The sequence below is a fragment of the Calliphora vicina genome, chromosome 4 (assembly GCF_958450345.1).
Source record: "Calliphora vicina chromosome 4, idCalVici1.1, whole genome shotgun sequence".
Lineage (NCBI taxonomy): Eukaryota > Metazoa > Arthropoda > Insecta > Diptera > Calliphoridae > Calliphora > Calliphora vicina.
The window spans coordinates 41744050-41771725 of record NC_088783.1 but is presented as its reverse complement, the minus strand read 5'-3'; the positions used below and the strand labels follow the sequence as shown (position 1 = coordinate 41771725).

At 32.1% G+C, this 27676-nt stretch overlaps 7 protein-coding genes across 7 annotated transcripts; 4 read left to right on the top strand and 3 right to left on the bottom strand.

Moving 5' to 3' along the window:
* Positions 1–437: 437 nt before the first annotated feature.
* On the top strand, positions 438–2425 carry LOC135957958 (mitochondrial import inner membrane translocase subunit TIM50-C-like). Its single transcript, XM_065508808.1, has 5 exons — positions 438–778; positions 844–988; positions 1083–1611; positions 1666–1789; positions 1852–2425. Exons 1-5 carry the CDS (start codon positions 571–573, stop codon positions 2040–2042), a joined length of 1197 nt encoding a protein of 398 aa, XP_065364880.1. The 5' UTR covers positions 438–570; the 3' UTR covers positions 2043–2425.
* A 2426-nt stretch (positions 2426–4851) lies between these two features.
* On the top strand, positions 4852–8344 carry RhoGAP5A (Rho GTPase activating protein at 5A). The gene is made up of 3 exons (XM_065506782.1): positions 4852–6137; positions 6218–6323; positions 7699–8344. Exons 1-3 carry the CDS (start codon positions 4964–4966, stop codon positions 7856–7858), a joined length of 1440 nt encoding a protein of 479 aa, XP_065362854.1. The 5' UTR covers positions 4852–4963; the 3' UTR covers positions 7859–8344.
* Positions 8345–8376: 32 nt separating this feature from the next.
* PpV (Protein phosphatase V) lies at positions 8377–10150 on the bottom strand. The gene is made up of 5 exons (XM_065506783.1): positions 9903–10150; positions 9704–9832; positions 9487–9645; positions 9275–9429; positions 8377–9041 (listed from the first exon to the last, which is right to left on the bottom strand). The coding sequence occupies exons 1-5, from the start codon at positions 10065–10067 to the stop codon at positions 8738–8740; spliced, it is 912 nt and encodes a 303-aa protein (XP_065362855.1). The 5' UTR covers positions 10068–10150; the 3' UTR covers positions 8377–8737.
* A 1004-nt stretch (positions 10151–11154) lies between these two features.
* Positions 11155–13146, top strand: LOC135958015 (uncharacterized). The gene is made up of 3 exons (XM_065508881.1): positions 11155–11387; positions 11499–11890; positions 11949–13146. Exons 1-3 carry the CDS (start codon positions 11271–11273, stop codon positions 12967–12969), a joined length of 1530 nt encoding a protein of 509 aa, XP_065364953.1. The 5' UTR covers positions 11155–11270; the 3' UTR covers positions 12970–13146.
* Positions 13147–14144: 998 nt separating this feature from the next.
* On the bottom strand, positions 14145–21387 carry BubR1 (Bub1-related kinase). The gene is made up of 6 exons (XM_065508427.1): positions 20971–21387; positions 20527–20913; positions 15848–20181; positions 15111–15225; positions 14803–15050; positions 14145–14732 (listed from the first exon to the last, which is right to left on the bottom strand). The coding sequence occupies exons 1-6, from the start codon at positions 21289–21291 to the stop codon at positions 14288–14290; spliced, it is 5850 nt and encodes a 1949-aa protein (XP_065364499.1). The 5' UTR covers positions 21292–21387; the 3' UTR covers positions 14145–14287.
* Positions 21388–22230: 843 nt separating this feature from the next.
* LOC135957135 (uncharacterized) lies at positions 22231–22960 on the bottom strand. The gene has a single exon (XM_065507818.1). It carries the CDS (start codon positions 22816–22818, stop codon positions 22372–22374), a length of 447 nt encoding a protein of 148 aa, XP_065363890.1. The 5' UTR covers positions 22819–22960; the 3' UTR covers positions 22231–22371.
* Positions 22961–23098: 138 nt separating this feature from the next.
* LOC135957766 (PHD finger protein 12) lies at positions 23099–26570 on the top strand. Its single transcript, XM_065508566.1, has 6 exons — positions 23099–23258; positions 23452–23642; positions 23736–24160; positions 24212–24474; positions 24528–26128; positions 26329–26570. The coding sequence occupies exons 1-6, from the start codon at positions 23211–23213 to the stop codon at positions 26501–26503; spliced, it is 2703 nt and encodes a 900-aa protein (XP_065364638.1). The 5' UTR covers positions 23099–23210; the 3' UTR covers positions 26504–26570.
* Positions 26571–27676: the final 1106 nt, after the last annotated feature.

The following is a 27676-nucleotide window of genomic DNA, read 5'->3' as shown; positions in this document are numbered from 1 at the left end:
GTTGTATGCTAACATTTGTAGAAGTAAAAAAAATTTTCAACTGCATACTCCCGCTCATCTGGATAACGTCAAACACAAACACACACTGAAACCGTGAAATTCTTATTATGGGACTGGGACTGGTTGCTTTGAAGACCACCCAAATCAATATTAAAAAAAACGGGTTTGCCATTTCAGCAAACAAATTGATGGCTTGTAAAGACGTAGGGTACCAGGATCTTAATTTGTTTCAATCGATTTAATTTAACTGCTAATACAAAAGAGTTTCAGAAACAAGCCATTTATTTCATAAAAAATCTATTGAAGAATTTAAAATTAAATATTACTTAAAATTAGTTGTTGTGAAACCCTATTTGTTTAATTATCTAGAAAAATTGGCAACATTGTTGATAGTTGGAGTGCCATCTAGTGTAAAAAAATGTCGCTAATGCAACATCTGTCAAAACATATGGACAAAAATTCTAACCAGTAATTATCCAACAAAAAAAACTACACCGGTTTTAATTTTGTCTAGGAAAATTGCAAAATTTTCACAGGAAAAATTGATTTGGACTGCTCAAAAAAAGTGACATGTCTCAAAGTGGTCTCACAAAGCTAGTGCATTGTGCCCTTCGTGATGTTGGTAAACGATGCTACACAATTGGTAAACAACAACAACGTGCACTTAGCTATGTAGTGCCACTGGCAACTACTACATCAATAAGTCACAACCATGCGGCAAAGGCCTTACTATGGAATGCTGGACACAATAAACATCTTTACAGCACAGACACTACAAGTATAAATACTAGAATAAAACAACTTAAAATTTAATTGACTGCAATGAATGCAATACTTTTCCAGAAAAACCTGCAAGTCCAGAAATTTTGTCTAAACTATTTCCCCAAACAGCGACTAATGTGGATGAGGAAACAGAACGTGAACGCAAACGCAAGGAGGAAGAGGATGCCAAGGAAAATGAGAAGGCATGGAAACGTATGAAATTGGGGTAAGCTATTGTTGTTGTGATAGTAAAAAAAAAATAAATTGGAGTAAATTGCGTAATACATGTAATCTATGTGCATTTTGTGTTCCCATTTCAGTTTTGCTGTTTTTGGCGGTTCTGGTGTGGCATTAGCCGTTTGGGCCGTTTATGAATTTGGCAAACCGGAGGTTGATATCGATGGTCATATTATTGAGGATGAATTCAGCAAAAGTCCCATTGTTCAACAATATTTACAACGTATGTGGAAATCCATGAATTATTATCAGAAAATGATACAAGAACCTTCGAGAGAAAAACTATTGCCAGATCCTCTAAAGCCTCCCTACATACAACCACCATATACTTTGGTTCTGGAAATGAAGGATGTTTTAGTACATCCCGATTGGACCTATCAGACTGGTTGGCGTTTCAAGAAACGTCCCGGTGTAGATGTTTTCTTGCAGGAATGCTCCAAACACTTTGAAATTGTTGTCTTTACCGCCGAACAAGGCATGACGGTATTTCCCATTTTAGATGCTTTAGATCCAAATGGCTACATTATGTATCGTTTGGTACGTGATGCAACGCATTTCATTGATGGTCATCATGTGAAGAATTTGGATAATTTAAATCGAGATTTGAAAAAGGTAAACATAAATCCATACATGAAGTTTTTTATAATTATGTATTACATTTTTCAGGTTATTGTTATTGATTGGGATCCAAATGCAACACAAATGCATCCAGATAATTCATTTAACATTGCACGTTGGAAGGGTAATGATGATGACTCTCAACTCTTCGATTTGATAAATTTCTTAAAAGGTATCTAAAAATTAACACAATTTCACATGACCTTATTTTCATACATATTTATTTTTATCTAGCCATTGCAACTACTGATGTTGACGATGTTCGTGAAGTTTTACATTATTATCGCCAATTCGAAGATCCCATTATGAAATTCCGCGAAAATCAAGCAAAACTATTGGAACAAATGCAAGAACGCGAGCGCGAAGAACAAACCAAATCTAAACCAATTGTTAAGAATTGGTCAAGGAATTTTTTGGGACGTTAAAAACTTAATAGCCTTAATTTTTCCTTATAGCTTTAAATATTCTTTCAACCACTATAAGCACCAAATAACAAATTTGTTCATATGGTAAAAAAAAATGGAACGTTTTTTATCCATACATACATTATTCATTTCTGTTTTTCTTTTTTAACTTATAAAATACAATAAAAATGACTTGTAATATTAGTCATTTACTGCATAATTTCTTTAATGACATTTTTACCCTCATATTTAGTGATCGTGCTGTGGTGTTGCAGCCATAATTAACGTATTTTGTTACATTGAATTCGAACTTTATATTGTTTATTTATAAGATAATGTTTAACATAAAAATAACAGAAATTCCAAAAACAAACAAAAATTAATAAACAACATTTCAAATAAAACTTTGTATCATTTGTGGGGAATAAAGATGAAAAATATATATAAATGATTAGATTTTTGGTTCCCAGTAACAGTTTATATTTTCATAATTTTTTTCTGTTAATATTATCTGTATTGCCGGCCTTTGGCCCGGCGAAGTGACTTAAAACTCTGGGGTGTATCGAACACCGGCTTCTAAAATCACTTTTTCCGTATATCAAAATTTTCTGAAGTACATACTATCATACACATAAATTCAAAAAGGAATTTTTGGTTCACAATCACCCTTATCGCTGTTGGCGTATGTGTCTTACGCCTACGACAGTTTCGTACTAGATTAAAGATACAGGTTACATTTTATCTTCAATCTAGTACAAAACGGTCGCAGTCGTAAAACACATACGCCATAAGGGTGAATATTAATAAACAGTACTATATTATATATCATATATAAGGTATTTTGAAGCATAATTTTGTAAATATATGATAAATTTACTGTTATATATATTGACTTTAAATTCCCATAACTCCTAAACTAAGAGAGAGCAGGAAAAAATTATAACGTTTTTGAGCTTATAATTATAAAAGCAATCAATACAAGAAAATTGTTAAAATGCAAGCTGTTTTGACGATCTTGATTTTTACCCTATTGGTTTGTTTGAATGTTTAAATTACTCCCACAACAGACTTGAACAGTAGAGATCAAAATGGCACTACAACCAAAAATATTTATCGATGTCTTCCGATCGGGATGAAATTTGCACAATTTGTTAGTAATTCAGACACAATTTTTCAACAAGATCGGTCATGAACTCTCGGAGTTAGAGGGGGTCAAAATTTTGGCCAAACATGTGATTTTTCTCATCCATGTAACTTATTACCTATTGTTCTTAGCAAAATGTGCCCCAACTAGTTTAGATAGCTATTTCTTCAATCTTTCGAGAAAAAAATATTAAAAAAAAAAAATAAAATTTTTTTTATAATTTTTTCCCGAAAACGAACTTTTTTGACTTTTTTTCAAAATGGGCCCTTTTTTCTTAAAATAAAGCTTAGATATTTTCCTTGTGGACCTAGTGGGATGCGAGTTCGATATCTATCAAAATAAATGTTTTGCAACTCAAAATATGCAATTTTTGACTTTTTTGGCAAAATCTAACTTTTTTTAAAATCGGCCCTATTTTAAAATTTTTTTCGCTCAAAAGAAAGCTTGGGTCTATTCCTTTAAGACCTATTTGGTTGCTTAGTGGGATGCGAGTGGGATATATAGCAAAATAAATGTTTTGCAACTCAAAATATGCAATTTTTGACTTTTTTTGCAAAATCGAACTTTTTTCCAAAATGGGCCCTCTTTTTAAATTTTTTTTTGCTCAAATGAAAGCTTTGGTCCATATCTTTTAGAGCTTTTTGGTCTCTTAGTGGGATGCGAGTGGTCACTCTATCAAAATAAATATTTTGTAACTCAAGACATACAACTTTTGTGTTAAAACATTTATTTTGATACTATCCCACTCGCATCACACTAAGCGACTAAATAGGTCATCAAGGAAAATATCTGAGCTTTCTGTTGAGCAAAAAAAAAAATTAAATTTCTCCGAAAAAAAAATCAACAAAGTTTTTGATTTTACAAAAAAAAAAGTCAAAAATTGCATGTTTTGAGTACAAAACATTTTTTTTGATAGATATCGAACTCGCATCCCACTAAGCGACCAAATAGGTCCCCAAGGAAAATATCTAAGCTTTATTTTAAGAAAGAAAAAAAGGGCCCATTTTGAAAAAAAGTCCAAAAAAGCCACTTTTAAGTTTGGATGACGCCAAAGTTAATGTAAATTACCTGGGTACCGTAGTCAAATAAAACTTCTTTGGAGATGTATATATACATCTCCTAAACACAATAAACATCTTATAAACACAATTCCTTGGCGGGAAAATTGGAAAATATTGATTGGTGGCTATGCAATTTCGCATAGCCACCAAAAAAGATGATGAGCTATTATTATTTAATTACCGTGTCATATCTAGCTTTGCTTGTTGGTTTTATATCAATACAAAATTATCTTTTTTTATTAAATAATATTCCTTTCTTTATGTATGTACGCATGACAAAATTTTTATTGTTAAATCTGATTATATGCACAAATATCTTATCTCTTGATTTATTCTTATATCTTTGCAAATATTCAAGTTATTAATTAGATTGATATTTTTATTTCAGTTTTTTTTTTTTGAATTTTTAATACCACTTTTCACAATGTGAATACACTTTAAAATTCGAACTTCTTCCTTCTAAATTGTGTCGATCCAGTATTTTCCAGTCGTGGAAATTTTGAAAAACAAATACAAAATACAACTCTGTACGAATAGGGAAGCAAAACATAAGTCAGAATTATTATTTACATTGATTAAACATACCCCACAATTTTTTTTGCAATATTAATAATGAATAATAACTCTAATTAGAACAAGGAAAAACTAAAAATATATATTTAATAAAGTTAAAGATGAGATGAGTAAATAAAAATTAATCAGTGTAGATAAATTTCATCACAATAACAGAAATCATCATGTCGAAGACAAACGAACCAAGCTCTCCTGTCCAAAAGGTGTGGAAACCAGAATTGTATAAAATACAATTGGAAGCACCAACACCCAAACCATTACATTGTAACAAGTTTAACTCTTATGATGAGCAGGACGAAAAAATACCTAATTTTTATGGTATGGAATATCATGGACGTATGGGACATTTGGAGGCTGAGGAAATATTGAAAAACAAAGCAGATGGAACATATCTGCTTCGCCGTAGTCCTACAGCAAAGGATTATTACACGTTGAGCTTACGTTTCAATAAGAAGACAAAACATTTTAAAATTTATTATAAAACTGGTAAAGGTCATTATTTGCAAGAACAATCAAAACATTTTGACACCATACACGACCTAGTTGCCGATGGTTTGGTGAGCTTTTATATGTTACTGCATGCTGCACCCATTATACAGGAGATTAATCAACAGACTGGTAATTGTTATCAGCAAAGTCCCTACATGACGTTAAATAGAAGAAAATTACGAGCACTTTCAAATGATTTACGAAAATCTCTAATCAAACAAACGAATGGCTCTGCCAAAGACGAGGCCAGTTTACAGTCTGAGGCCGGAAACACAACTGAATTGGATGGTTGTTCACAGAGTTCTGCAAAAACCAAGGACAATACGGATGATACAATTCTACCGTTTATTTACGAAAAAGATCATGCTTTTAAGGTGCACACTTTTAAAGGTCTAAATTGGTGCGAGGTTTGTGCAAATTTTCTGTGGGGCTTCACAGCACAAGGTGTTAAATGTGAAGATTGTGGCATAATCGCACATAATAAATGTTCGGAATTAGTGCCAGCTAAGTGTGTACCTGATCTAAAGCGTATACGCGGAGTTTTTGGCACTGATCTCACAATTGTAGCCCAATTATATCAATGTTCCATTCCATTTGTTGTTCGACGTTGCGTGGAGGAGGTGGAAGCTCGTGGAATGCTTCAGGAGGGCATATATCGAGTATCGGGCTTTGCAGACGAAATTGATGCTCTCAAGCTGGCTCTCGACAGTGATGGCGAAAAAACTAATATGTCTGAATCAGCATATGGCAATATTAATGTTATTGCAGGTACCCTAAAGTTGTATTTACGTTTGCTGCCCGTACCATTGATAACTTTTCAAGCTTATCCCAATTTTATGGAAGCAGCACGTAAGTTATTGTTTTATAAAGGAGAAGTATAGTATATTTAAACTCAAATTTTACATACTGATCCATCCATTTATTTAAAGGGAATAATAATCAAGAGGAACAAATTAAACAAATGAGTGAAGCGGTCAAAAATCTCCCTTTAGCCCATTATAATTGCTTGAAATTTATGATGGAACACCTAAAAAGGTAATATACTAAATTATTGGGTATGTGATGGAAATCGAAATTACAATACTGAAATGAACTCAAAATTTTCAATATGCTCATTGGTGTGACCCTAAAAAGTATCAAATTTGTCTTTATTCCGTATCAAATTTTTCTGAATTTTGGAAAAAGTTTTAAATTTTTGACATACATAGAATAATACTAATGTGAATCCAATAAATTGTATGATTCCGTTTTTTTCGAGATTCATTCTAATACGCATTCTCCCATATTTTTTGAAATCACATTTTATTGGAGCATTTTTTTTTAAATATTTAATTTATAAATGCAAACAATTTATGTAGTTTTTTTTTACTGGCTGAGCAGAATTTTTAAAAATTGTTGATTTTTTGTAATAATTATATTTTAACTACACCATTTCCAATTGTATTTCAGAAGTTTCTAATTGTATTTCAGAAATTTCCAATTGAATTTCAGAAATTTCTAATTATATTTCAGAAAATTCCAATTCAATTTCAGAAATTTCCATTTATATTTCAGAAATTTCCATTTATATTTCAGAAATTTCCAATTATATTTCAGAAATTTCTAATTATATTTCAGAATTTTCCATTTATATTTCAGAAATTTCTAATTGTATTTCAGAAATTTCCAATTGTATTTCAGAATTTTCCAATTGTATTTCAGAAATTTCCATTTGTATTTCAGAATTTTTATTTTATACTTAAAAAGTTTCCAATTGTATTTCAGAATTTTCCAATTGTATTTCAGAAATATCCATTTGTATTTCAGAAAATTCTAATAGCAATACCAATTGATATTTCTGAAATACAAATAGAAAATTCTAAAATACAATTGGAAAATTCTGAAATACAATTGGAAACTTTTTAAGTATAAAATAAAAATTCTGAAATACAAATGGAAATTTCTGAAATACAATTGGAAAATTCTGAAATACAATTGGAAATTTCTGAAATACAATTAGAAATTTCTGAAATATAAATGGAAAATTCTGAAATATAATTAGAAAATTCTGAAATATAATTAGAAATTTCTGAAATATAATTGGAAATTTCTGAAATATAAATGGAAATTTCTGAAATATAAATGGAAATTTCTGAAATTGAATTGGAATTTTCTGAAATATAATTAGAAATTTCTGAAATTCAATTGGAAATTTCTGAAATACAATTAGAAACTTCTGAAATACAATTGGAAATGGTGTAGTAAAGGCTGCCAATTTACCATTGAAATTAAAGTGGACCTGTTATGTTCGGTATCTGGTACAAATATAAATAAGTGGGAAAATATAGATGTCGTATTTAAAATCGATTTTGATCACATACCCGTAAAATTAAAGTAATTCAATTAAAACAAACAAAGTAATATTTTACAGAGTCGCCTCACATTATGCCGTAAATAAAATGAATGAACATAATTTAGCCACAGTATTTGCACCAACATTAATAGCTACGCCACAACATCTTACCAATTTAACGGAGGAAATATTTATGCTGTCTTCATTAATTACGAATTGTCCCCTTATTTTTAACTAAAAATCTTATAATGTGTAATGTATCTAAACTATTGATGTGCGATTAATCGGTAAATTCCGAGTAATCAAAGTTTTTGATTATTAATTGAATAATCTCGCAGACTGTCCAGAATTCAATTCCGAACGAAAGTGGAATTAATTTGTGTTAATTTCATAGATATACAATTATTTCATTAATATCTATGTAACTAAATTCTCCAACAATTTGATTAATCGATTCATTGCACATACCTAATCTAAACGAATTTAAAGTATATTTATTAACAATCGTAACATTTTTATAATTTATACATAGTAGTAATCTTGCACCAAAGTATTCTTTATTATTTTCTTCATAAAATGTCATCCAAAAAGCAAAACACCCTCATCACGACAACATCCCACCCAAAAACACCTATTAACTCAAAGAGCATTTATTGTACAATAAATTTTTGTACTTTTTATACGAAAAATTAACATGAAATAAATTATATATAAAAATAATATACATATACACATATTTTTCTATATGTACATTAATTTTGTTGGATTTTAACTATTTTTTACTTTATTAATATATATTTTTATATCAAATAAAATTGAACAACATTTCAATATTTAAAAAATGAACAACGAGGCAATATCGTTGTAATACAAAAAATTATTTAGTTCGGGGTTTTAGGCTTCGTTCTCATTTTCTTACTTATTTGTTTGTTAATAAGCTAGTAGCAAAACAAAATACTTCAAATTTTCATTATATTATAACATTAAATAAGATATGGTTGTAGTTTTTTTTTTATTTAAATTATACAAAATGAATAAGCATTTTATGCTAAATTTATAAATGTCTTCTTGTTTTTTGTTTTGTTCAACTATATTGTACGTTACCTTTGTATTTTGTTTATAGAAAATAGGGCGTTATATTATGTGGTGGTATCACACGATCTGTTTCTGGTACTGCCACGAATATTTTGGCTCTTCTGTCCTTTGCTGTTTGAAAACTTAATATGGCCGCCACATTACCGCAACGATAACAATAGTTAGGAGCAGACCATACTGTTACTAATTTGCTATCAAACATATATTTGATGCCTTCATTAACCAATTGATGGGCACGGCATATTAATTCCAAATTATTGATTTGCATAAAATCTTTGGTAACCAACTGCCCAAATAGCCAACCAGCTCCTCGCGGACTTTCACCCCTGAAAATATGTAAGGTTTTAGAAAAAAAGAATAAAAACATTCATTTTTTTATGAATATAGGTAGTTTACACAGAGAAATAAATTTGCTTTTTTATTACATTTTATTTTTTAATTTTGTTTTTATTATGGATTAGAATTTTAGTGAAATTAATAAGGTTTTTCTAAAACAAGCTTTAAATGAAATATGTGAAATTAAAGTTTTTTTATGAAATCAGATATATATTTTTCTTACCAATAATCCATATCCTCAGGGTCAGACCAAACTAAATCACAGAAAGCACCTTTATAGGGAATTTCGCCATTACGTTCAATGGTACGTATTTGATCAAGCGTAATGATTTCGGGACTTAAACCACCATGTACACAAAGAACTTCCTCATCAATAATCTAAAACAGAAAAGGATTAATAATCCACAAATAAAAAAAATGTTACTTGATACTTACAGCTGCTATAGTCAATAAATCAAATACTTTGCAGCAATATTTCCAGGCATTAGCATTGCCATATTTGCTAAAGCATTCATCATAGAAACCATACACCTTTGTGATTTGACGTGACTCATGATTGCCTCTTAACAAAGTAATGCGATCTGGATAGCGAGCCTAAATAAAATGTTATTAAATTTACAAAAACTGTAAAATCTTACAAATTTTTGTTTACCTTTAAAGTTAACAGACGTGTGAGCGTTTCCAAACTGTAATAACCACGATCTACAAAATCACCCATAAATATGTAATTAGTATCTGGTATGGGTCCGCCTGTACGAAATAGCTCTTCCAAGTCATAAAACTTTAAAAGAAAAGAAGAGGTTATAATTACATCGCCCTTGTTTAAATATCACTTGAATCGTATTACTTACCTGGCCATGTATATCACCACATACTGTAACTGGAGTGCTGACGGGTTGTATGTTTGATTCTTCCAATAGTATTTCACATACAAGATCGCACAGTTTTTTCAAGTCATTTTCTGGCAAGTATTTACATTCCTTTACTATCTCAATCCATTTATCTAAATCAGCCATTATATTTTAGAAATCCACGTAAATTTATTAAAATAAATCACAGAAATGCGTATTCTAAACCGTAGCAATTTTCTTTACAAATGCTTCTTCAATTTACTGATGCCAATCACGATAAATTGATAAACTTTCAGGGTTCGGAAAAACAGCAAAAAACCCAAAATGTATTAATTTTTATCCTATTTTCCTATGTTGCCAGATTTATTGATGATATAAATTTTTTCAAAATTAAATGTACATATTTCAGTATACAACTTTTCGAGTTTTTTGGAATAACGTACTTGATTGTAAGACTTTATTTTTTAAAAAAATTTTTTTTTTCACTTTTTTCAGCAAATCAAAGTCTATTCGAAAGCCGATGTAAGAACACTAGACGAAATGCTGACGAGAGCTAATAGTGTATGAAATTCAGGCAAATGAATTAATTCCATTATGAAATCATTCAATAGCCTATGAATGAAGCTTAAGAAATAGTTTTTGTGAATGGATTTAGAGAATGAATTGCTAATATTTTTTGATTCTGAATTAATAGTGAATTAGGCTCAAAACTAGTTTTTAAACAAAAATATCACAGGAAAAATAGTTTATGTATGGCAACGTTGTTCACTGGTGTTTTTTATTGTCAGTGTTGCCGTTTTATTTCAGTTCGGTCTTTCTATGTCAAAGTCAGCTTCGTTTAGGATATTTATTTTTGGATATCGGCTCGCATGGGTTAAATTATTTATATAATTTAATCTTATGCGAAAAAGCTACCCAAGGACATATTGTATATTGCCCTAATCAGATAAAAAAAATCAAATAAATATCAATTTTAATACGTAATATCCGAAATTGTATACCACTATGTTCGGTAAAAATATCTGGTAAAAATTTGGTATATATGTATCTGGTGTGGTGTTCATTAACTAGAGTTTAGCGGCATATTTGTATTACTACTGCTCCACCATTTTACAATTTTAACATAATCATAATAACAAATTTTGTAATTGTTCATAGCTCCGATATAAAGTTCAGTGGGCTTTAATAACATGTTGTTGAGGATTTTTGGGGATACAAAACGTTAACTGGGGATTGGTACTGAAAAAATGCTGACAACACTGTTAATTGTGATGGCATTGTGTGTATTGTGTGCATTTTTTTAATTGAATATTAATGTAAAAATAAAAAAATTAATATTTACATAAAACTCGTTTAAACAAAAAAATAATGAATTGTGATTTGTGTTTTAGTCCTCTAAGAAGGACTAAAGCCTTTAGTATTTATGAGGATTTTTATGATAGCAATCGCTTAGTCGATATAATAGAACGATATTTACAAATGCAGGTAAGTAGTTATGGTTGTGGGGTAGTAAATGGGAGTAAATGGAAAAAGTACAATAACAATGTTTTTATTTGTTTTATTCATGACAATCTAAAATTTTCCCCCGACAACAAGGTAAAAACTACAGAGTCTCAATCATCTTTAATATGTCAATCATGCTATACACACTTGGATGATTTCCATAAATTTGCGCTGTTGATAAAGGAGAAACAAGAATTACTAACAAACGACATACCCACAATAAAATTAGATGATTCGGATGAAGATGAGGAGCAGGAAGCTGGTTATATTAGAGACAGCGATGTATTAGTGGAGTTTAAGACTGAAGGTGGTGGTGATATGCTGATGGAGAGTAACGAGATGCATTTTCCCCAGGACGATCTATTGATGGTTAGCGAAACAATGAATGATTTCCATAATAATAGCAGTTTTTGTATGGACAGTAGCATGTCGATGTCAAGTTTTGAACATATGCCTTGGCTGGGTGTGCATGATACAATATCAAAGTAATTATATTGTTTGTTATTAATGTTTTTCGATGTTTAAATAATGTATGTATTTCAGATCAAGAACACCTTCAAAGTTACCACGAAAAACTCCTTACAAAACACACACACCCGAAGATCGTGCCAGAATTGTGGAGGCAGCTAATCGGGGTGATGATTGGTCAGCTTTAGCATCCGAACTGGGTGTAAAATATAAGACAGCGTACACTTGGGTGTCGACCAGCCGCAAAGAAATGTTTATGAAAAATGGTAAAAATAATACGTTTACGGAAAATAATATCGACACCATTATACAATGGATTGAGGAAAATCGACAAATAACTTTAAAGGAAATTGTGGCTAAAGTTAAAGTTATAATGCGCAAAGAAGTGTGCGTTTACTTTGTCGAAGGCAGCCTAGAAGGACGACTTTATCGTCATAAGCGTTCTCTTGACTATCACCCACAACTGATAAACACCTTAGAAAATCGAAAAAAACGTTCGGAGTACGTGAATACATTAAAGTATTATATGGATTTAAAAAAGACCGTAGTTTGGTTGGGTGAAACAAGCTTTAAAATGTTTTGTCGCCGTGCCAAGGGACGCTTCAACACAAATTCAACTTTTGCCACATTCGATCCTACGATTTACATAATGGGCGCCATATCTACGGATGGTGTCATTGGAATAAAACGCAGTCGAGATCGTATTAGACCTGATGATATATTTAAGAACTGGTCCCAAGCAAAAAACGAAAATCTCACGAATCTGGTAATTGTATGTGATAGTGATTATTGCTTCTCAGAGCTAGATGAATATTTCAACAATTCTGAAGTTACACTGCTGCTATTAAGTCCATACTCTTACATGTTAAATCCTATGGAAGCCATATGGGATAATATAATGTCAAGTGTTAAGAGAAATCCGTTGATGTCCAACACCAATCCAACTGACATTAAAGAACATCGTTTAGTCGTTGCTGAGAAATGCGTCGATCAGGTTATAGCCACAATATCCGCAGAAGATTGCAACCGAGCTATTCAAAAATCGAACAAATATCATGCTGACATATTGGCTTTGCAAGATATGCCAGTTAAATAAACTGCAAAATAGAATAGAGAAAACTATCGGTATTTTAAATTATTTATATACTACTATAATTTATAAATATGTAAATGTATTCCATACATTCATACATTTAAGACAAAGTATTTTGTAGATTTTAGTCCATTATAATATAATATATTTAATAAAATTTAGTACAAATTATTAAATATAGATAGTTTTGTTTGTTTTTCATTATTTTTTCAAATATTCAAATATTGTCGATCTTTAGATCGACTAATTCACGTATTCCAATCTGTAAACCTGTTTCAATGTACAAAATCGAACAAGTTAACAATCTGGGATGGAACAATTTTTACCATCGTACTATGTTTGGTACGCGACTCATTTCATACATTAAAACAATCTTGAGTATATAATTGTGTGTAACAGTATTTTCTTTAAAAAATCATGTGTATTTTCTATAGAAAATTTGTGTGTAACTGTATTTTCTATATGTTGTTGTTGTAGCAACAGTGTTTGCCGAGTTGACAGCCATTTGCCGAGTGAACTCGGGTCATTCCGGTGCTGTCGTGGAACTGTATTTTCTATATAAAATGTGTTTGGTGAAAAAATTTTAAGGGAAAAAAATTAGTTGAATAAATTTATTTTTTATATTTGTGTATAACAGTATTTTCTATAAAAATCTTGAGTATAACAGTATTGTTTGGTAAAAAAAAATGTTAGATGAAAAAAATTTTTTTTTTTCAAAAAAGATTTCATTAAAACCATTTTCGGTAAAAAAATAATTGGTGAAAATATCAAGTTTTTAACTTAAATCTCAATTATTTGTGGGCCGAACCGAAATGTTGGGAAAGTTGTTGTTCGGAAAGTTGATTCCAACATACAGACGGACATCCTTACCTTAATAAAATATATGTATATGTATATCAATGTATTTTGTTGTTGTGTCAGCCATAAAATTTGAGAGAAGTAAATATTTTGAATATATTTTACTCTCAGTTACTCCTGTAGTTCTACCCTGGTTCTACCCTATGCCTTATATTCCAAGGTGTAGGGTATACTCAAAAGTACTATCTAAATATTATTTTGATACCGAAAAAAATTTCATATACCATGTAGTCGTTTTTGAAAATTGCTGGTTTTGAAAACTACTCGATTTGCAGAATAGGGTCGTATTTCCATCTGGCGATGGGTTGACATTAAAAACATTTTATGAATATAAATGTATTGTATTTTTATTAAATAAATTAATGTTATAAAATACAAATCAAAACTTATACATAATTACATACATACTAACTAAAATAATATTTATTGAATGTTTCATGTTAAAAAAATAATACAGAAATTGTTAATTAGAAAGGGCCCGATTGAATTCATTGACCATTTTTAACACATATTTATCTTTCTCTTCCATTTCTTTCTTTAATAATGCCCGCAAGTCTTGTAAATTAGGCATGGAATTACAATCACGAATATTAAGTAAGGTTTTGAAAACTTCATCCCATAAATTTTTGTTTATGTAACGTGGTACATGTGTTTTATGCATCCAAAAGCCTCGTGCCTTCTTCTCAATATCCATGTACTTGCCGAATAGCAACACATGCAAAACACCAGCTAATCCATACAAATCCAATTGATAAGTCCAGGGGCGTTCTTCACGCATTTCGGGACACTTGAATGAATTGTCATTGTGTACAAAGTTAAACGTTTGTCCCTGTTTAAAAAGTTTCAAATCTATCGATACACCAAAATCTATTAGCTGCAAACAGCGTTGGGCTGGAGGATACGTTAATCTGAAAACAAAATAGAAAATTTATGACGTAAGAATTATCAAAATTTTAAGCACAATTTTTTGTTACATACTTGTTCATAAGCAAAAAGTTATCAGCCTTTACATCGGCATGAATTATATTAACAGCATGCAAATGATCCATTATTTCGAGTAATTCACTAGCCAACAACATTACCACATACTCATCGACATTTTTCATAGTGTGCTTTTTAATTTTATTGCACACAGTTATTAGAGAACCAAAGGAGGAAAAATTCGATATAAGTATGCTGGAGTTGTTACCAATTAGTGCATAATCAACACTCATATATGCCGGCAGCTGAAATATAATAATTTAATGAGTATTTTTAAAATTTAACATTTTTTAATTTTCTTTTACCATTTCATCAGTTCGTATGCGTTCTTGTATTTCTAAGCATATATAATATTCCCAATAATTTGGTGGTTTTTCCTGTTTCATTGCCACCAGTTTACCAGAGCTAGTTTCTTTTCCACTGAAATTATTTTTAATTGTTCATTAGGTATTTGTATGCTATTTTTTCAATTTCTTTTTTTATAAAACTTCCGTTATTTTATTTTTATTGTAAATTCAAGTTTTTTATACGTGCTTTCGTGTAATTTTTTTTTTTTTATAAAACTTCTATTTTTGTGAAGTTAAAGTATTTTTGAGATGTTTTTTTTTAAATAAGATATGTGAGAAATTAATTTTCTATATTATTTATAAAATTTGTCAGTATTGTTTAGCGTTTATTCAGAATTTTTTTTGGGGGGCCAGTGAATTTTAATTTTTTATGAAATAAGCTTTTTCATGTAATTTTTGGTATTATTAGTGAACATGGTTGCTCAAAAAATCGAGGTAGTCGTTTTTTTTTTTACTATATCTAACCCATTTGAGGGCCGATTTTCACTATTATAAATATCAATCGAATCAGGACTATACCCAATATTTTGATGTATCAGTCATATTTGTAAATTATTTGGGAGCTTCTTTAAGTTGATTTCAACAAACAGACAGACATGTATCTAGAATATATGTATATACTTTATGGGGTCGCAAATGAAAACTGTGGAAATTACAAAAAATATAACATTCTCTATATAAAAAAAAACACTTACCAAAATACTGCACCATAAGCACCCTCCCCAATCAGTTTTAGAACATCAAAATGGACACCGTTTATGTCGAATGTTGCGTGTTGTTTTAAACGTTGAATACAACCAACCAGCTTGCACGTCGGCAGACTTTCCAAATAACTGATAACATAGTGTTGCTCTAAGAAGGCGTTAATCAAGTCAACATTAAATGGATTCACATTTGGATCAATACATATGTTCTCAATGGTTTGATGTGTTTGATTTAGATCAGGTTCGGCGTGAACATAATGATTGTGGGCGGGGGTTTTATAACTATCAGCATCATCCCAAACATGTAGCTGGGGTTTGGGTGTTTTAGGTGTGTGTTTATAGTAAATACTCATTTCACAGTCGTCATCATCATCATTAGCAAGTTGTTCGGGTGATTCCAGAATGACAACTGGGGTTTTGTCTGCATGTTTTAGTACTTTTTTAGCATTGATGGCGGCCAACTCAGAGGTACTAATATCAATGCTAAAATCGTTTTTACTAAGAGATTTTTCCATGAAGCTTAGTTTAGATTTTCTCGAGTTTTCTGATCTATTGTACACTGGTTGTTCTGGTTGAGCTCTTAAAGTCGAAGATGATGTTGAAGCATTTGAGGAAATCTCTTCAGCTTTAATATGTATTGATTGTTCTTTTATTTGTGGAAACTGTTTAGCATTTCCCTTGGAAAAGGAGGGCCCATGATTTGGCAGCCAAGTGGAATTTTTTATCATACTCATATTAGTACCAAACATTTCCGTTTCACAATTAAGTTCGAAATATTTATCATCATCGCTACCGTATGAACGTTTCTTTTCTGTAGGAGGAGGAGGAGCTGGTGCTAAGAAACTTAATTTTGTTTCCTTACTATTAGTGGATATATTTGCAAATTTGGAATTACTTTCATTGAGATTTTTAGGATTTTCCACTTTGTGTTTTACAGACTCGTTAAGAAATCTTAACGACGAATTGTTTTTACTGGGTTGCACCATTGTTATTTCCTTAATATCATTAGGTATGGGAGGTGGTTCATTAATTTCTGAAAAATCCTTCATAAATGTATCCATGAGTATGTTTTTTAACGTGGTGCCATCCTGTGTTCTGTTCGCAACACTCTTGGGTTTGGGTGTTTGTTTCCAGTGAATATTTTCGTCAACTTTGTTTTCAACCATGTTCGTTTTGGAAAAATCCTTTTGAAATGATGACTGCAAAGAAGATTTCATAGAAGTTTGTTTTAAAAATCTCGGTTCTATGGGTTGCGATGATATAATTATGGAATCGTTTGGTTGTGTTTCGGGCACATGAGAAAAATCGGATAAATATGGTGCATTTCGAGAATGGGCCTGCGTTGATTTGCCCTGCTTAGGTTGTGTATTTTCAATTAAAGAAAATTCTGGTAAAATAGATTCATTTATTGTTTTATGTTGGATTGTAGCCATTTCTTTGGCTTGGGGCTGAGAATCTTCTATTAATGAAAAATCTGGAATGAAAGAATCTCTAAACACTGATTTGCTTTTAGGAGGTTGTTTCACTTTGTTCGTTTGTGGCTGACTATCCTCTATTAATGAGAAATCCGGCAAAAATGAATCTTTTAGATTATTCTTGTTAGTGGTGGTGGGTTTGTTCAATGATTTCATGTGAGGTGGTGTTTCATCCTCGAAAAGTACAGTGGGATTTGAGTGGGATTTCGTTTTTTGCATAACAGGTGTATCTTTGTCGCAAAAGCGTTTTGAGTCAAATGTTAATGGGGTGCGGTTATCGGCTGCAGTTCGTACATGCGATATTTGTTTGGAAACTAAATGCTTCGCTGCTTTAGGAGGAGTGTGACCAAAAAATTCAAAAGAATCATCTTGGTTCATAGGCTCTGGCTGATTTTTTTCTATGTTTATCTGTTTATGTTCGATTTTCTCATCCTCAAATTTAATTGGTTCTGGTGGTGCTAACATAAATTTCGATATAGTTTCTGTTTTATCTTCTGGAAATTTAATAGGCTGGGGTGGACCTAGCAACATTTTTGATATAGTTTCCGTTTTATCATCTTGAAATTGTATATGTGGTGGTGGGGCGAACAACATTTTCGAGATGGTTTCTGTTTTATCATCTTGAAACTTAACTTGTTGGGCTGTCAATAGCATTTTAGGTATGGTCTCTGTTTTATCGTCTTGAAAACGTATAGGAGGCAATGTTTTAAATACACAACCAGCTGCAGTATCTTCCTTTTCTTCCAAACGTGAGAAATTGCCTACCTGCTTTTGATTTTTGTCGGTGGTGTCTTCAAAAATTGAAAAGTCTAAGCCACCGCCTGCGTATGAATATTTCTTTTGTAATCTTGTGGGCCCTGGTGTTGCCTGATTTTCACTCTGTGGCCTTGTACTGTTAATATCGGTAACATTTTGAATTTTTAAGCTAGTCATCATTTGGTCCACACTTTGGGTGGGTGAAATTACATTAGAAGTTTCAGAGCTTAACTCTTTAACTGTTTCTAAAGCAATTTGCGGCTGATTGATAATATTAGTTGATTGGATTTGCGAATCTATATCGAATTCGGGTGAACTAAGAGTCGATTTTGTGGTAGCACCCGTAGTATGAGTACCTTGAGTAGTACCATGCTCTGAAGTTTCTAAAATAGTTGACAATTGTTGTCGAGGTGGAGAATAAACTGCAGGTGGTGCACCAGCTGCTGTATAGTTCTGATTTTCAGCAGGTGTAGCATCATCTTTTGGTTCCGACACCATCGGCGTAGTTACTTCCTTCAGAATGTTTCCAAATTGTCTTTGGGGTTGGGATTTTGTAATCGCCTTTGGAGTGCTTACACTTTGGGCTTTTAGGAATATATTGAATGTTTGCGTAGAGCATGTTTCTTCAGGATCAAAAAAGCCACCAGTACCACAGCTAAAATCTGGTTTTGGCATAGATTTGGGACTATTTTTTAGCAAATTTTCATCGTCAAATATTTCAAATTGTAATTTTTTGTTCGTTGTCGTAGCCACCGTTGTAGAATTAGCCAAAGGCAATGCTGGTGTTTTAAACTTAAAATCATCTTCGGCCGGCACAATTGTCTTACCTTGTAAAGTGGGAGATTTGTTGTTTATAACTTCTACCACGCTATCATCTTTAAATATTTCAAACGGTTTAGAAGTAACAACAGGTTCATTAGCTACTTCTTCTTTGTTTACACTTGATATTAATGGTGTTTCACTTTGTTTTGTAATCGTTATCGAGGGAGTTTTCTCTTCAATTCTTGCTGGTTTTTCAGCTTGTTCATCTATTTTGGGCATAATGGGAATTTCCTTATTATTAGCCGATTTTTCAGCTGGTACAGTTTTTATACCATCTCCAATCAAGCTGACTGAAGGAATGGACAACGATTCATTTGTTGTTGTTTTTTCATCTGTCTCGCTATGTTCCGGCATTACCGACATTCTATTTGGCGCTCGGAAAGCCGATGTGGCCAATGATTTTCGTAGTGGAAAGAAACTTTTACGACGTTGTACTTTTTCACTTGTTGTACACATGGTCTCCTCCATATCGGTAGTTTTTATAATCGTTTCGTTACGTTTAATACCCAAAGCTAAAATTTCCTCATATTGTCGTTCAACCTTCTCTTCTTTATTGTAAATTTCATCATAGGACACTTTTAGACCAGGTAAATTGTCCGGTATGTACGGTTCATCCATTGCATCTTTTTTTCGAGGTTTCGATTGTTTGGCAAAGTGTGGATACAAACGTATGTTATAATTCGGCCCACAGCCCCAATATACATCACGTTCGTTTGTGAATTTATTTGTAGTGGTCCTTTTTTTTAGTATGTAGTACGCCTTGAGTTCCTCTAATTGGAATTCCATATTCGGCCTTGGATACAATTTGCATTTATTATATTGTGGTATAGTATTTTTATCCGGCATTTCTTCTGTGGTGACTGGGGTCGCCCATCCTTTAATCGGGTTCGATTTCGCACAAAAGTTTGTAGGATAAATAAATGGTTTTCCAAATTTAATTTCACTCTCGGTAATGGGTATGGGAGGAACGCATGGTTTTTTATAATCCTCATCATCATGGTCGTCCTCATGGATATCGAAGCCCAATTCATTTGTAATTGTTGTCTTGCCAAAAAGTTTGCCTTTCTTGCGATTATGAGCCTTATTCCAAGGTCCAGGTTCTTTTTCATTTTCTTGATTTCGCGCAGCATCTATAATGGAACGCACAACAGATATCTCCTCTGCAGGTGGGTCTAATGTGGCGGTTGTTATGACATTTGGGTTCTCATTTTCATCCTTAAAAACTTGAACTCGAGCATTACCTCTTTGAGATGATGTTGAAGGCTGATCAATCTAAAAAGAAATTAATAACGATTTAGCATTCTGTTGTGCCGAATTTTATATATAGTAATTCCCAGAGGTCTTTATATCATTGAGGTACTGTTTGTTGTAATCATGAGAAATTGGACTGAAAACTGATAATATATTATTTTTCCTCTTAGCTACTTTTAATGACATTTACACTTTCGTATTTATTGTTTACATATTTATATCATTACTGCACATAACTATAAAATTTTCTACCAACAACAAATTATTACAAAAATTAAACTTTGTACAATTTATAGAAAATTACAAATGGAATGACATACCATGTTGAATTAATTAAATAATAAATAGAAGCATCAATGTACAAACCTTAACTGTTCCAGGCATAGCACTTTTTACCGCCGAACCAGTTCTTATGCTACCAACCAGTTGTTTGCGACGATGACCCCTTAGCGATGTTAAGGCTAGACGTCTCTCATACAATTGACGATTTGTTTCCTCTTTAACGGTGTCATCATCCTTATACATTAGGCGTTGGGCTACTGAAAATCCAAAGTGTTGATGGGCTTCTTGCAATTCGTCTAGTGGCTGAGCACGACAAGCAATGCCTCGTCGAAATACCTCATCTGCCTTACGTGTATTGCCCACTAAGTCGTAACAGTATGCCCAAGCAATATACAAATCAGCTACCATTGTACCAATACCAGCATTAAACAACTGTTGATAGCATTCTGCCGGATCCTTGTGACTATCGATCTTAAAAGTAAGAATTCATAAAAATACTGTCCTTGCAGAATGATCAATTATACTTACAAACTTTATATAAAGTTTAATCATTCGGCGATCTTGGTTATACTTTTCATCACTTTCAAATTTAGACAAGCATTTTGATAAAACTTCTTGCAAACCTGATTCTTTGCCACCCGAGGGGAAACTTTGTTCTATCCATTCTATATAGTTATACCAAACAGACAACGGATCATCACCACTGTAATTGTGTATTTCTTTTTCTAATTCTTTTCGCTGGACCTGCAACTCTTGGGATGATTCTACTCTTAAGGATGCATGTAAAATACTTGCATTTCTTCCCTGAGCCAATGGCTGTATATTTTCCTTAGCTTCATCAAAATCCATTTATAATACTTTTAATAAATTAAACTCATAGACAAAATTCAGCAAGAAAAAATCGTTCACACAAAATTGAAAAATAAAATGCGCTTAATTCAAATTTTGTGTTTATAAAGCGAAGTTGGCTGCAGTTGGCAAATAAAATAATATTGCCAGACCATATCTATGTTCTTCAAGGTTTTTATAACAAAAACTCCAAAATTTTAAAAACCTACCAAATTAGTAATTATTTGATATATATTCGAATCGAAACCTTTTTTCAAAAATTAATAGTTGTGTAACTTGTTTTGTGTTAATTATTAAAAGTTAACACGTAACATCATCACCAAATTAATAAAACATAGTCTTGTATAGTCACCACAAAATTTAGTCTGTAGTTATTCAAATTAGTATTTCATGATGGAAAAATTGGCAAACAATTAATTCTGGATCCAGTTTTTGGAGATATACCACTCACATCCCTCGCTGTTACTGGGAGCGAGAGAGCGAACAATTTTGTGTCGTTTGGACACCCTTTGTCAATATTATATTCCTGTCCACGTCCCAGATATAGCCATGTCCGTCTCTCAGTTGAAATCACGACGTAATAACACTATAGAAATTCGGACCGACAATAGGTCAAAATCGGGAAAAATATTTTATAACCCGAAACTTTTTCAACAGAAATGGTTTTTATTTAATCTTTATCTTAAAGGATACTTTGGTGAATGGTATATAAGATTCGGTACAGCCGAATATAGCTCTCGTGTTTAACCTAAATTTATACCTCTGTCAACTTATTTTTTATTTTGGCAACTTTATTTATCATTTATGTCAAACCGAAATAACGAAATTAACCATTTCAAAAAGGGTAGCCAACCATATATTTTAGCATTGGGAATGTTTTGTAGTACTTAGTTCAAAAAACACCTAGTATATACTTTCATAAGATAAATTCCAAAATAATTGTTCTTTTCGAATAAACATCTTAAACAGTTTTAATTAATTTTATTATACGTACATATATTCTCTTACAATCTGTTCATGGCTTTACTTATAATAGGAATCTATTCTTAGTTTATCTTAGTAAATAATATACCTTCTATGCTAATAGCATTCATTTTGTATTGACCTTTCCAAAGCAAAATTATAATCCTCCTTTTCATCAACTGACATTTGCCGTGTCATCACAGCTAAAATGCCATCGACTTGTGTCTGCGTTAGATCGAATGTGTTTTTGAGACATAGCTGAGGTGCTAATACAAATGGTACATCATGGACATAAGGTACTGCCGATTGATTTGTATTTACCGTATTTGAGTGCGATCCGTGTGGTGGATATGGCATCATGGGATATGGCGTTGCACCAAAAGCTGGCGGCATTGGAGGATACATATGATGTGGTGGCGGCTGTGGGGTTGGACCATCGTTGCCTTTTTTCTCAACGAAAATAAAATCATCGCCATTGCTGGGTGCTGGTTCAGATGAACCTTGAATAATTTCTTCAGGTGGTGTATCTGGACTATGTTTTTTCTTCAAGAAGAACGAAAGCATTTTTGTTTTCACCCTTTTTCTAGCTGTTTTATATATATTATATTGCGATTTCCTTCAGGAAAATACAATAATTTATTAATTAAATGATGCGTAATGCAGTAACAAAAAAACCAAAACAATTTGTGTGATGTATTAGAAGTTGTATGTTCAGTTGGAGCCTTTTAGCAAAAGGTATGTTAAGTTTACGACTCTAATACATACAGAATACAACCATGCACAGCTTAGTACTTTTTGGTATGATTTACAAAAATAAAGTAGTAGTAGATGAATGAATGTCAAACATTTAATTTACCAACGAAAACGAAGAAGTCCTTCAATCACATTTATTATTTTGATTAAAAAGCTCAAGATTTTATAGTTATAGACAAATTATATATTAAAACTGTTTAAATATGTCTAAAGTTGATACAACTCCAATTGAAGATTTGCCCATCATGGAGGTAAGTCTACAATTGCATTAGCAAATCAAGAGAGAAAGCCTGTCCAATTTGGAAATGTTGCACTATACTAAAAAAAAGTGGGAAATATTTGTGTGTATTACTATATGAGCTTTTAGATCAAAATATGTAATTGGCATCTCTTAATTTGTGGTTTCTTTAAGATATTTATATTTATGTGGTTTATTTAAAATAGCAAATACAAATACTTATAAAACCTCCGCCCAATGAAGAGGAAAAATTGGGAATACGTCCCGCCGTGGTAAAACATCCATACTATAAACGACCAGGACGTGGTCATAATCATGATTTGTGTGATGCATGTGAAGAAGGGGGAAATTTGCTGTGTTGTGATCGTTGTCCCTCTAGTTTTCATTTGCAATGCCAGTGAGTAGAAACCATTTTGATTCCATAGTCTTTTTTTGCCGTCGTAACACATAACCTTATAATATTTTTTATTATATTTCTTATAACTTTAAGTGATCCTCCTCTAACTGAAGATGATATACCTAGTGGTCAATGGCTATGCCACAATTGTCGTATGACTTTAAAAACTGCACCGTCTTCGTCAAAGTCTAGTTCAGTGGAACGTACGTCATCAGTTTCGGCAGCCGTCAGTTCACGCCCGAATACTCCATCTGCTGGCGGCGATTTAGAATCAATACCTTTAAAAATTCGTCATTTACGAAAACGTAGCAGCAGTAGAGCCTCATTTTGTAGCGACTTAAGCAGTACTGAAAAATATCTTTCTAAATTACCAGTTGGAATTCAGCGTGCATTAGATCCCAATAAGAAACCTACACCATTAGATGAGTTAATAAAGGCGGCAAGCATTTTGAATCCAAAACAATTTGAGCTGCCCAGAGAGCTGGAGATACATACACAATTTCCAGGCAATGATAAGAGTAAGTTTGGTTAACATTATTGAAAACAAAAATAATTATTTTCTGCTATAGTTGAACCCATACGTACGAATGGCAATGGTGGTCATAAGAAACCAAATTTTCGTCGCAACTCTAAGCCGTACGAACTGGATACACAAGGTTTGGTACCTTTGCCGGCAAAAACTTGTTTTTATTGCCACCGGTCGTGTAAAAAAGCTCCATTAGTGGCATGTGATTACTGTCCACTTTATTTTCATCAGGACTGTTTGGATCCCCCAATGACGGCATTACCCACAGGTTTATGGATGTGTCCAAATCATGTTGAAAATTTTATTGTAAGTCCGTGAGAACAAAATTCATTCATTTAACAAATTTTTTGCACTATTAGGATGAAAATCTCCTGACGAGTATCTCGGCTACGGAAAGGGTACGTTTATGGGATAAATTTGCTCAACCCTTCGATCATGAAGCAGTGAAAATGGATTTTTTCCGGCGAGTACATATGAAAAATCCTCCCTTTCGCATTAAAATACCAGTAAAGCCCAGAGAAACTATTGAAATTCCTCCGATGGTTAAATATCACTATGAAAATCCACCACCTTTGTTGCCTTCATTGAGAGAGACCTTGCGCTATGACATAGTAAAACGTCGCAAATGCTTACCTAGTGCACCCGAGATAATATCCAAAGAAAGTGTAGCAGAGTCTTTGGTAAAAGACCTAGAAGCGTTGAAAACAGCAAAAGCTAAATTTAGAGAAATACAAAAGGAATTGGGAAATGTTGAGGAACTAAGTAGCAGCAGTAGCAGTGAAAATGAGGAAGAAATTGACAGAAATGAAGAGAGTGATAATAAAACCACAAAAGAAAACGATGATTCAAAGGAAAAAGAAAAGGCACAAAAACCTCAACACAAAATTAAGCGTACCAAGCAAAACAGTTTAACAATAAGTCAAGCCATACCAGAATCACACGTAAAAACCGAAGATGAACATTTGAGCAGCGATAAAGACGAAAAAGCCCTACAAGTCTTAAATGATCAGATTAAATCGGAAAATGAACATAGTGCCGAAGAATCGGATGAGGAGACTAAGTACGATCCTCAAATTGATGCTGAACTTCAGTATTTGGATGTCGATCTCATTAAGAAATTAGCATACCAACGGTTACAACAATTGGTGCAAGAACATCCGGAAATTGTGGTTCAATACCAAAATCGTACCGCCGCTAAACGTATAAGAGAATTGGCAGCTCAGCCAACACCACCACCAACAGCGCCACAAGTTGGCCAACCACAAACAAATCTGCCAATCGTACCCTCGCAAATTTTATCGCCTACTGATGTGCGACGTCTGTGTATAATGTTTACTGGTGAAACATCCTCAATTTTAGCTCAACCCAGTTCTGCAACCGACAACGATTTACCACAACTGCATCCAGCCTTGGCAACAGCGGCTGCAATTGTAGCCGCGGATGAAGAAGAACATAAATATTTGCCACGTACGCGTACCGATCAGGAAAAAGCGTATGAAATTGCCACTCGTCTCGAACTTAAATTGATGAGGCGTAAGATTCGTGCACGCGCTGTCCTTACACCTCTGGGCGATATTTTAGAGGACAATCGTTGGTTTAGCAACGTAGAATTACATAATTCATTCTTTATGCGCTACCGCAGTTTAAATATCGGCTATGGCGATACCAATGCTGGTGTTGACGTAAATTTATCACTTATTGGCTATTGTCGTCGCATTTCCCCCAAACATGCCACAATTTTCTATGATGATTTTACAAAAACATACGAACTTATTAATTATTCGGAACATGGTACCGAGGTAAATGGCCAGTTGTATTCGTGTGATTTTACCGAACGTGACCCGACGCCGGCGAAAAAACTAAAAAATGAAGATATTGAACTGCAAAAGAAAGTACAGGCAATTCTTGATAAGAGACGGGGTATACAACGTCATTATTATGTTCTTGACAACAGTACGAGGTTTGTAATAACATTTATACTTTTGTTAAACGCTCAATTATAACACACTTGCAACTTTATTTTTTTTTACAAAAATAATAGTAATTTTTTTTCATTTTTATTTGAGTTACTCTTCACTAACAATTCCTTTTTTTGTAAAAAATAAGTTTATAATGTTCGAAAAATTAAAAGTAATTATTAATTAAATATGATTCTTTCAGAATGGCCCCACCACCAAAACCCGATTGTAGATGTTCACCATACGATGATTCGCCTATGGTAAATGGAGCTTGGGAAGGTACAGCTATTTTACAACATGGTTCACTGTTACGTTTTGGCTGCTTAGCATTTGTGTTTTCCCTGCCTAAATTGGAAACATGTAATGGCCAAGGTTAATACTTTCATACATACAAACCCAACATCTCCATTATTAAAACATCATAGTACAACAAATGGCTTAATTTTAGAATTTGTAAAAAGCGATGTTTTTCACGATTTTATAATAATTTATAATAGTTTTTTACAGTAAGTAATATGTTCTAATTCTCTAGTATTTTGAAGAAAATCTCTTTTTTAAACTTCTGGTTTGTTTTACATTTTTTTTTATATATTTACTTATAAAAGGCTTATTATGTATGTATACATAAACACAATGTACAATAAAAATAAATTGTATTTGTGGTTTTTGTTGCAATAAAATACAGAAAAAATAAAATAATTAAAATTAACATAAAATTTAAAAGTAGCGTACTCATAATCAGTTTAAACGTTTTAAACTAGTTTTTATTATTATCTTTAGCATAATGTTATGTATGTATATTAAAGACACTCATGTAAAGAATGTGCACAACTACATATTTAATTGTAATAAAAATTTAACTTATGTTTAAAAATAAAAAAAAAAAATAATAATTTTAAAAAATTTGTTTCAATTATTTATTTGTTTTTCAAATTAAAATGTTTTTTTTTTTTTATTTCAGTGTAAGCTTTTAGCAGATCACATTAATTTTGAGTATCTAAAAAATATATAAAGTTCCTTTTTGTTTATAACCACCTCCTTTCCCAGGGAAAAATAAATTTTGCCATAACATTTGTAACACACAATGACGGGAATAATAATAGCTCGCAAAAAAAAATAACATTCCCATTATTTTGATAAAATAAATTTTGATTACAAATTTTAAACTATCATTACTGACAATTTACATTTTCTATAACAGCAGAGTGACACAAAACCATTTATTTTTAAGAATTTTTGAGATAAACCAATTTTTGAGACCAACCATTTTATTCACAATCACTAATTTTAGTGAAATGCTTTGTGCACTACCTCCAACTCTGATTTCAACCAAAAAACATAAATCATAAATTTTAAGGAAATGTTGGATAATTTTTAAATTTATTATCATCTGATGATATCAACTTTAGTTATAATACAGACTTTAAATCCAATAACAAAATTAAAACGCTAAAAATAAAGACAAAATGTTATAAGAAAATGTGCTAAGTCCACCAAAAAAAATAAATAAATAATAGAAAATTAGCTAATCATTACCAAATAAGTAATAA

Excerpts from the sequence above, each read along its gene's own strand:
- LOC135957766 (XM_065508566.1), top strand. The coding sequence starts at position 23,211 with ATGTCTAAAGTTGATACAACTCCAATTGAAGATTTGCCCATCATGGAG. Across the intron at positions 24,475-24,527 it reads ATCATGTTGAAAATTTTATT|GATGAAAATCTCCTGACGAG; the intron begins GTAAGTCCGTGA and ends TTGCACTATTAG. Across the intron at positions 26,129-26,328 it reads GTTCTTGACAACAGTACGAG|AATGGCCCCACCACCAAAAC; the intron begins GTTTGTAATAAC and ends TGATTCTTTCAG.
- LOC135958015 (XM_065508881.1), top strand. The coding sequence starts at position 11,271 with ATGAATTGTGATTTGTGTTTTAGTCCTCTAAGAAGGACTAAAGCCTTT. Across the intron at positions 11,388-11,498 it reads AACGATATTTACAAATGCAG|GTAAAAACTACAGAGTCTCA; the intron begins GTAAGTAGTTAT and ends CCCGACAACAAG. Across the intron at positions 11,891-11,948 it reads GTGCATGATACAATATCAAA|ATCAAGAACACCTTCAAAGT; the intron begins GTAATTATATTG and ends TATGTATTTCAG.
- RhoGAP5A (XM_065506782.1), top strand. The coding sequence starts at position 4,964 with ATGTCGAAGACAAACGAACCAAGCTCTCCTGTCCAAAAGGTGTGGAAA. Across the intron at positions 6,138-6,217 it reads CAATTTTATGGAAGCAGCAC|GGAATAATAATCAAGAGGAA; the intron begins GTAAGTTATTGT and ends ATTTATTTAAAG. Across the intron at positions 6,324-7,698 it reads ATGATGGAACACCTAAAAAG|AGTCGCCTCACATTATGCCG; the intron begins GTAATATACTAA and ends AATATTTTACAG.
- LOC135957135 (XM_065507818.1), bottom strand. The coding sequence starts at position 22,818 with ATGCTTTCGTTCTTCTTGAAGAAAAAACATAGTCCAGATACACCACCT.
- BubR1 (XM_065508427.1), bottom strand. The coding sequence starts at position 21,291 with ATGGATTTTGATGAAGCTAAGGAAAATATACAGCCATTGGCTCAGGGA. Across the intron at positions 20,182-20,526 it reads CTATGCCTGGAACAGTTAAG|ATTGATCAGCCTTCAACATC; the intron begins GTTTGTACATTG and ends ATTTCTTTTTAG. Across the intron at positions 14,733-14,802 it reads AACTTTTTGCTTATGAACAA|ATTAACGTATCCTCCAGCCC; the intron begins GTATGTAACAAA and ends TTTTGTTTTCAG.
- PpV (XM_065506783.1), bottom strand. The coding sequence starts at position 10,067 with ATGGCTGATTTAGATAAATGGATTGAGATAGTAAAGGAATGTAAATAC. Across the intron at positions 9,646-9,703 it reads CACGTCTGTTAACTTTAAAG|GCTCGCTATCCAGATCGCAT; the intron begins GTAAACAAAAAT and ends CATTTTATTTAG. Across the intron at positions 9,430-9,486 it reads ATTTATTGACTATAGCAGCT|ATTATTGATGAGGAAGTTCT; the intron begins GTAAGTATCAAG and ends TTTCTGTTTTAG.
- LOC135957958 (XM_065508808.1), top strand. The coding sequence starts at position 571 with ATGTCTCAAAGTGGTCTCACAAAGCTAGTGCATTGTGCCCTTCGTGAT. Across the intron at positions 989-1,082 it reads TGGAAACGTATGAAATTGGG|TTTTGCTGTTTTTGGCGGTT; the intron begins GTAAGCTATTGT and ends TTCCCATTTCAG. Across the intron at positions 1,612-1,665 it reads TAAATCGAGATTTGAAAAAG|GTTATTGTTATTGATTGGGA; the intron begins GTAAACATAAAT and ends TACATTTTTCAG.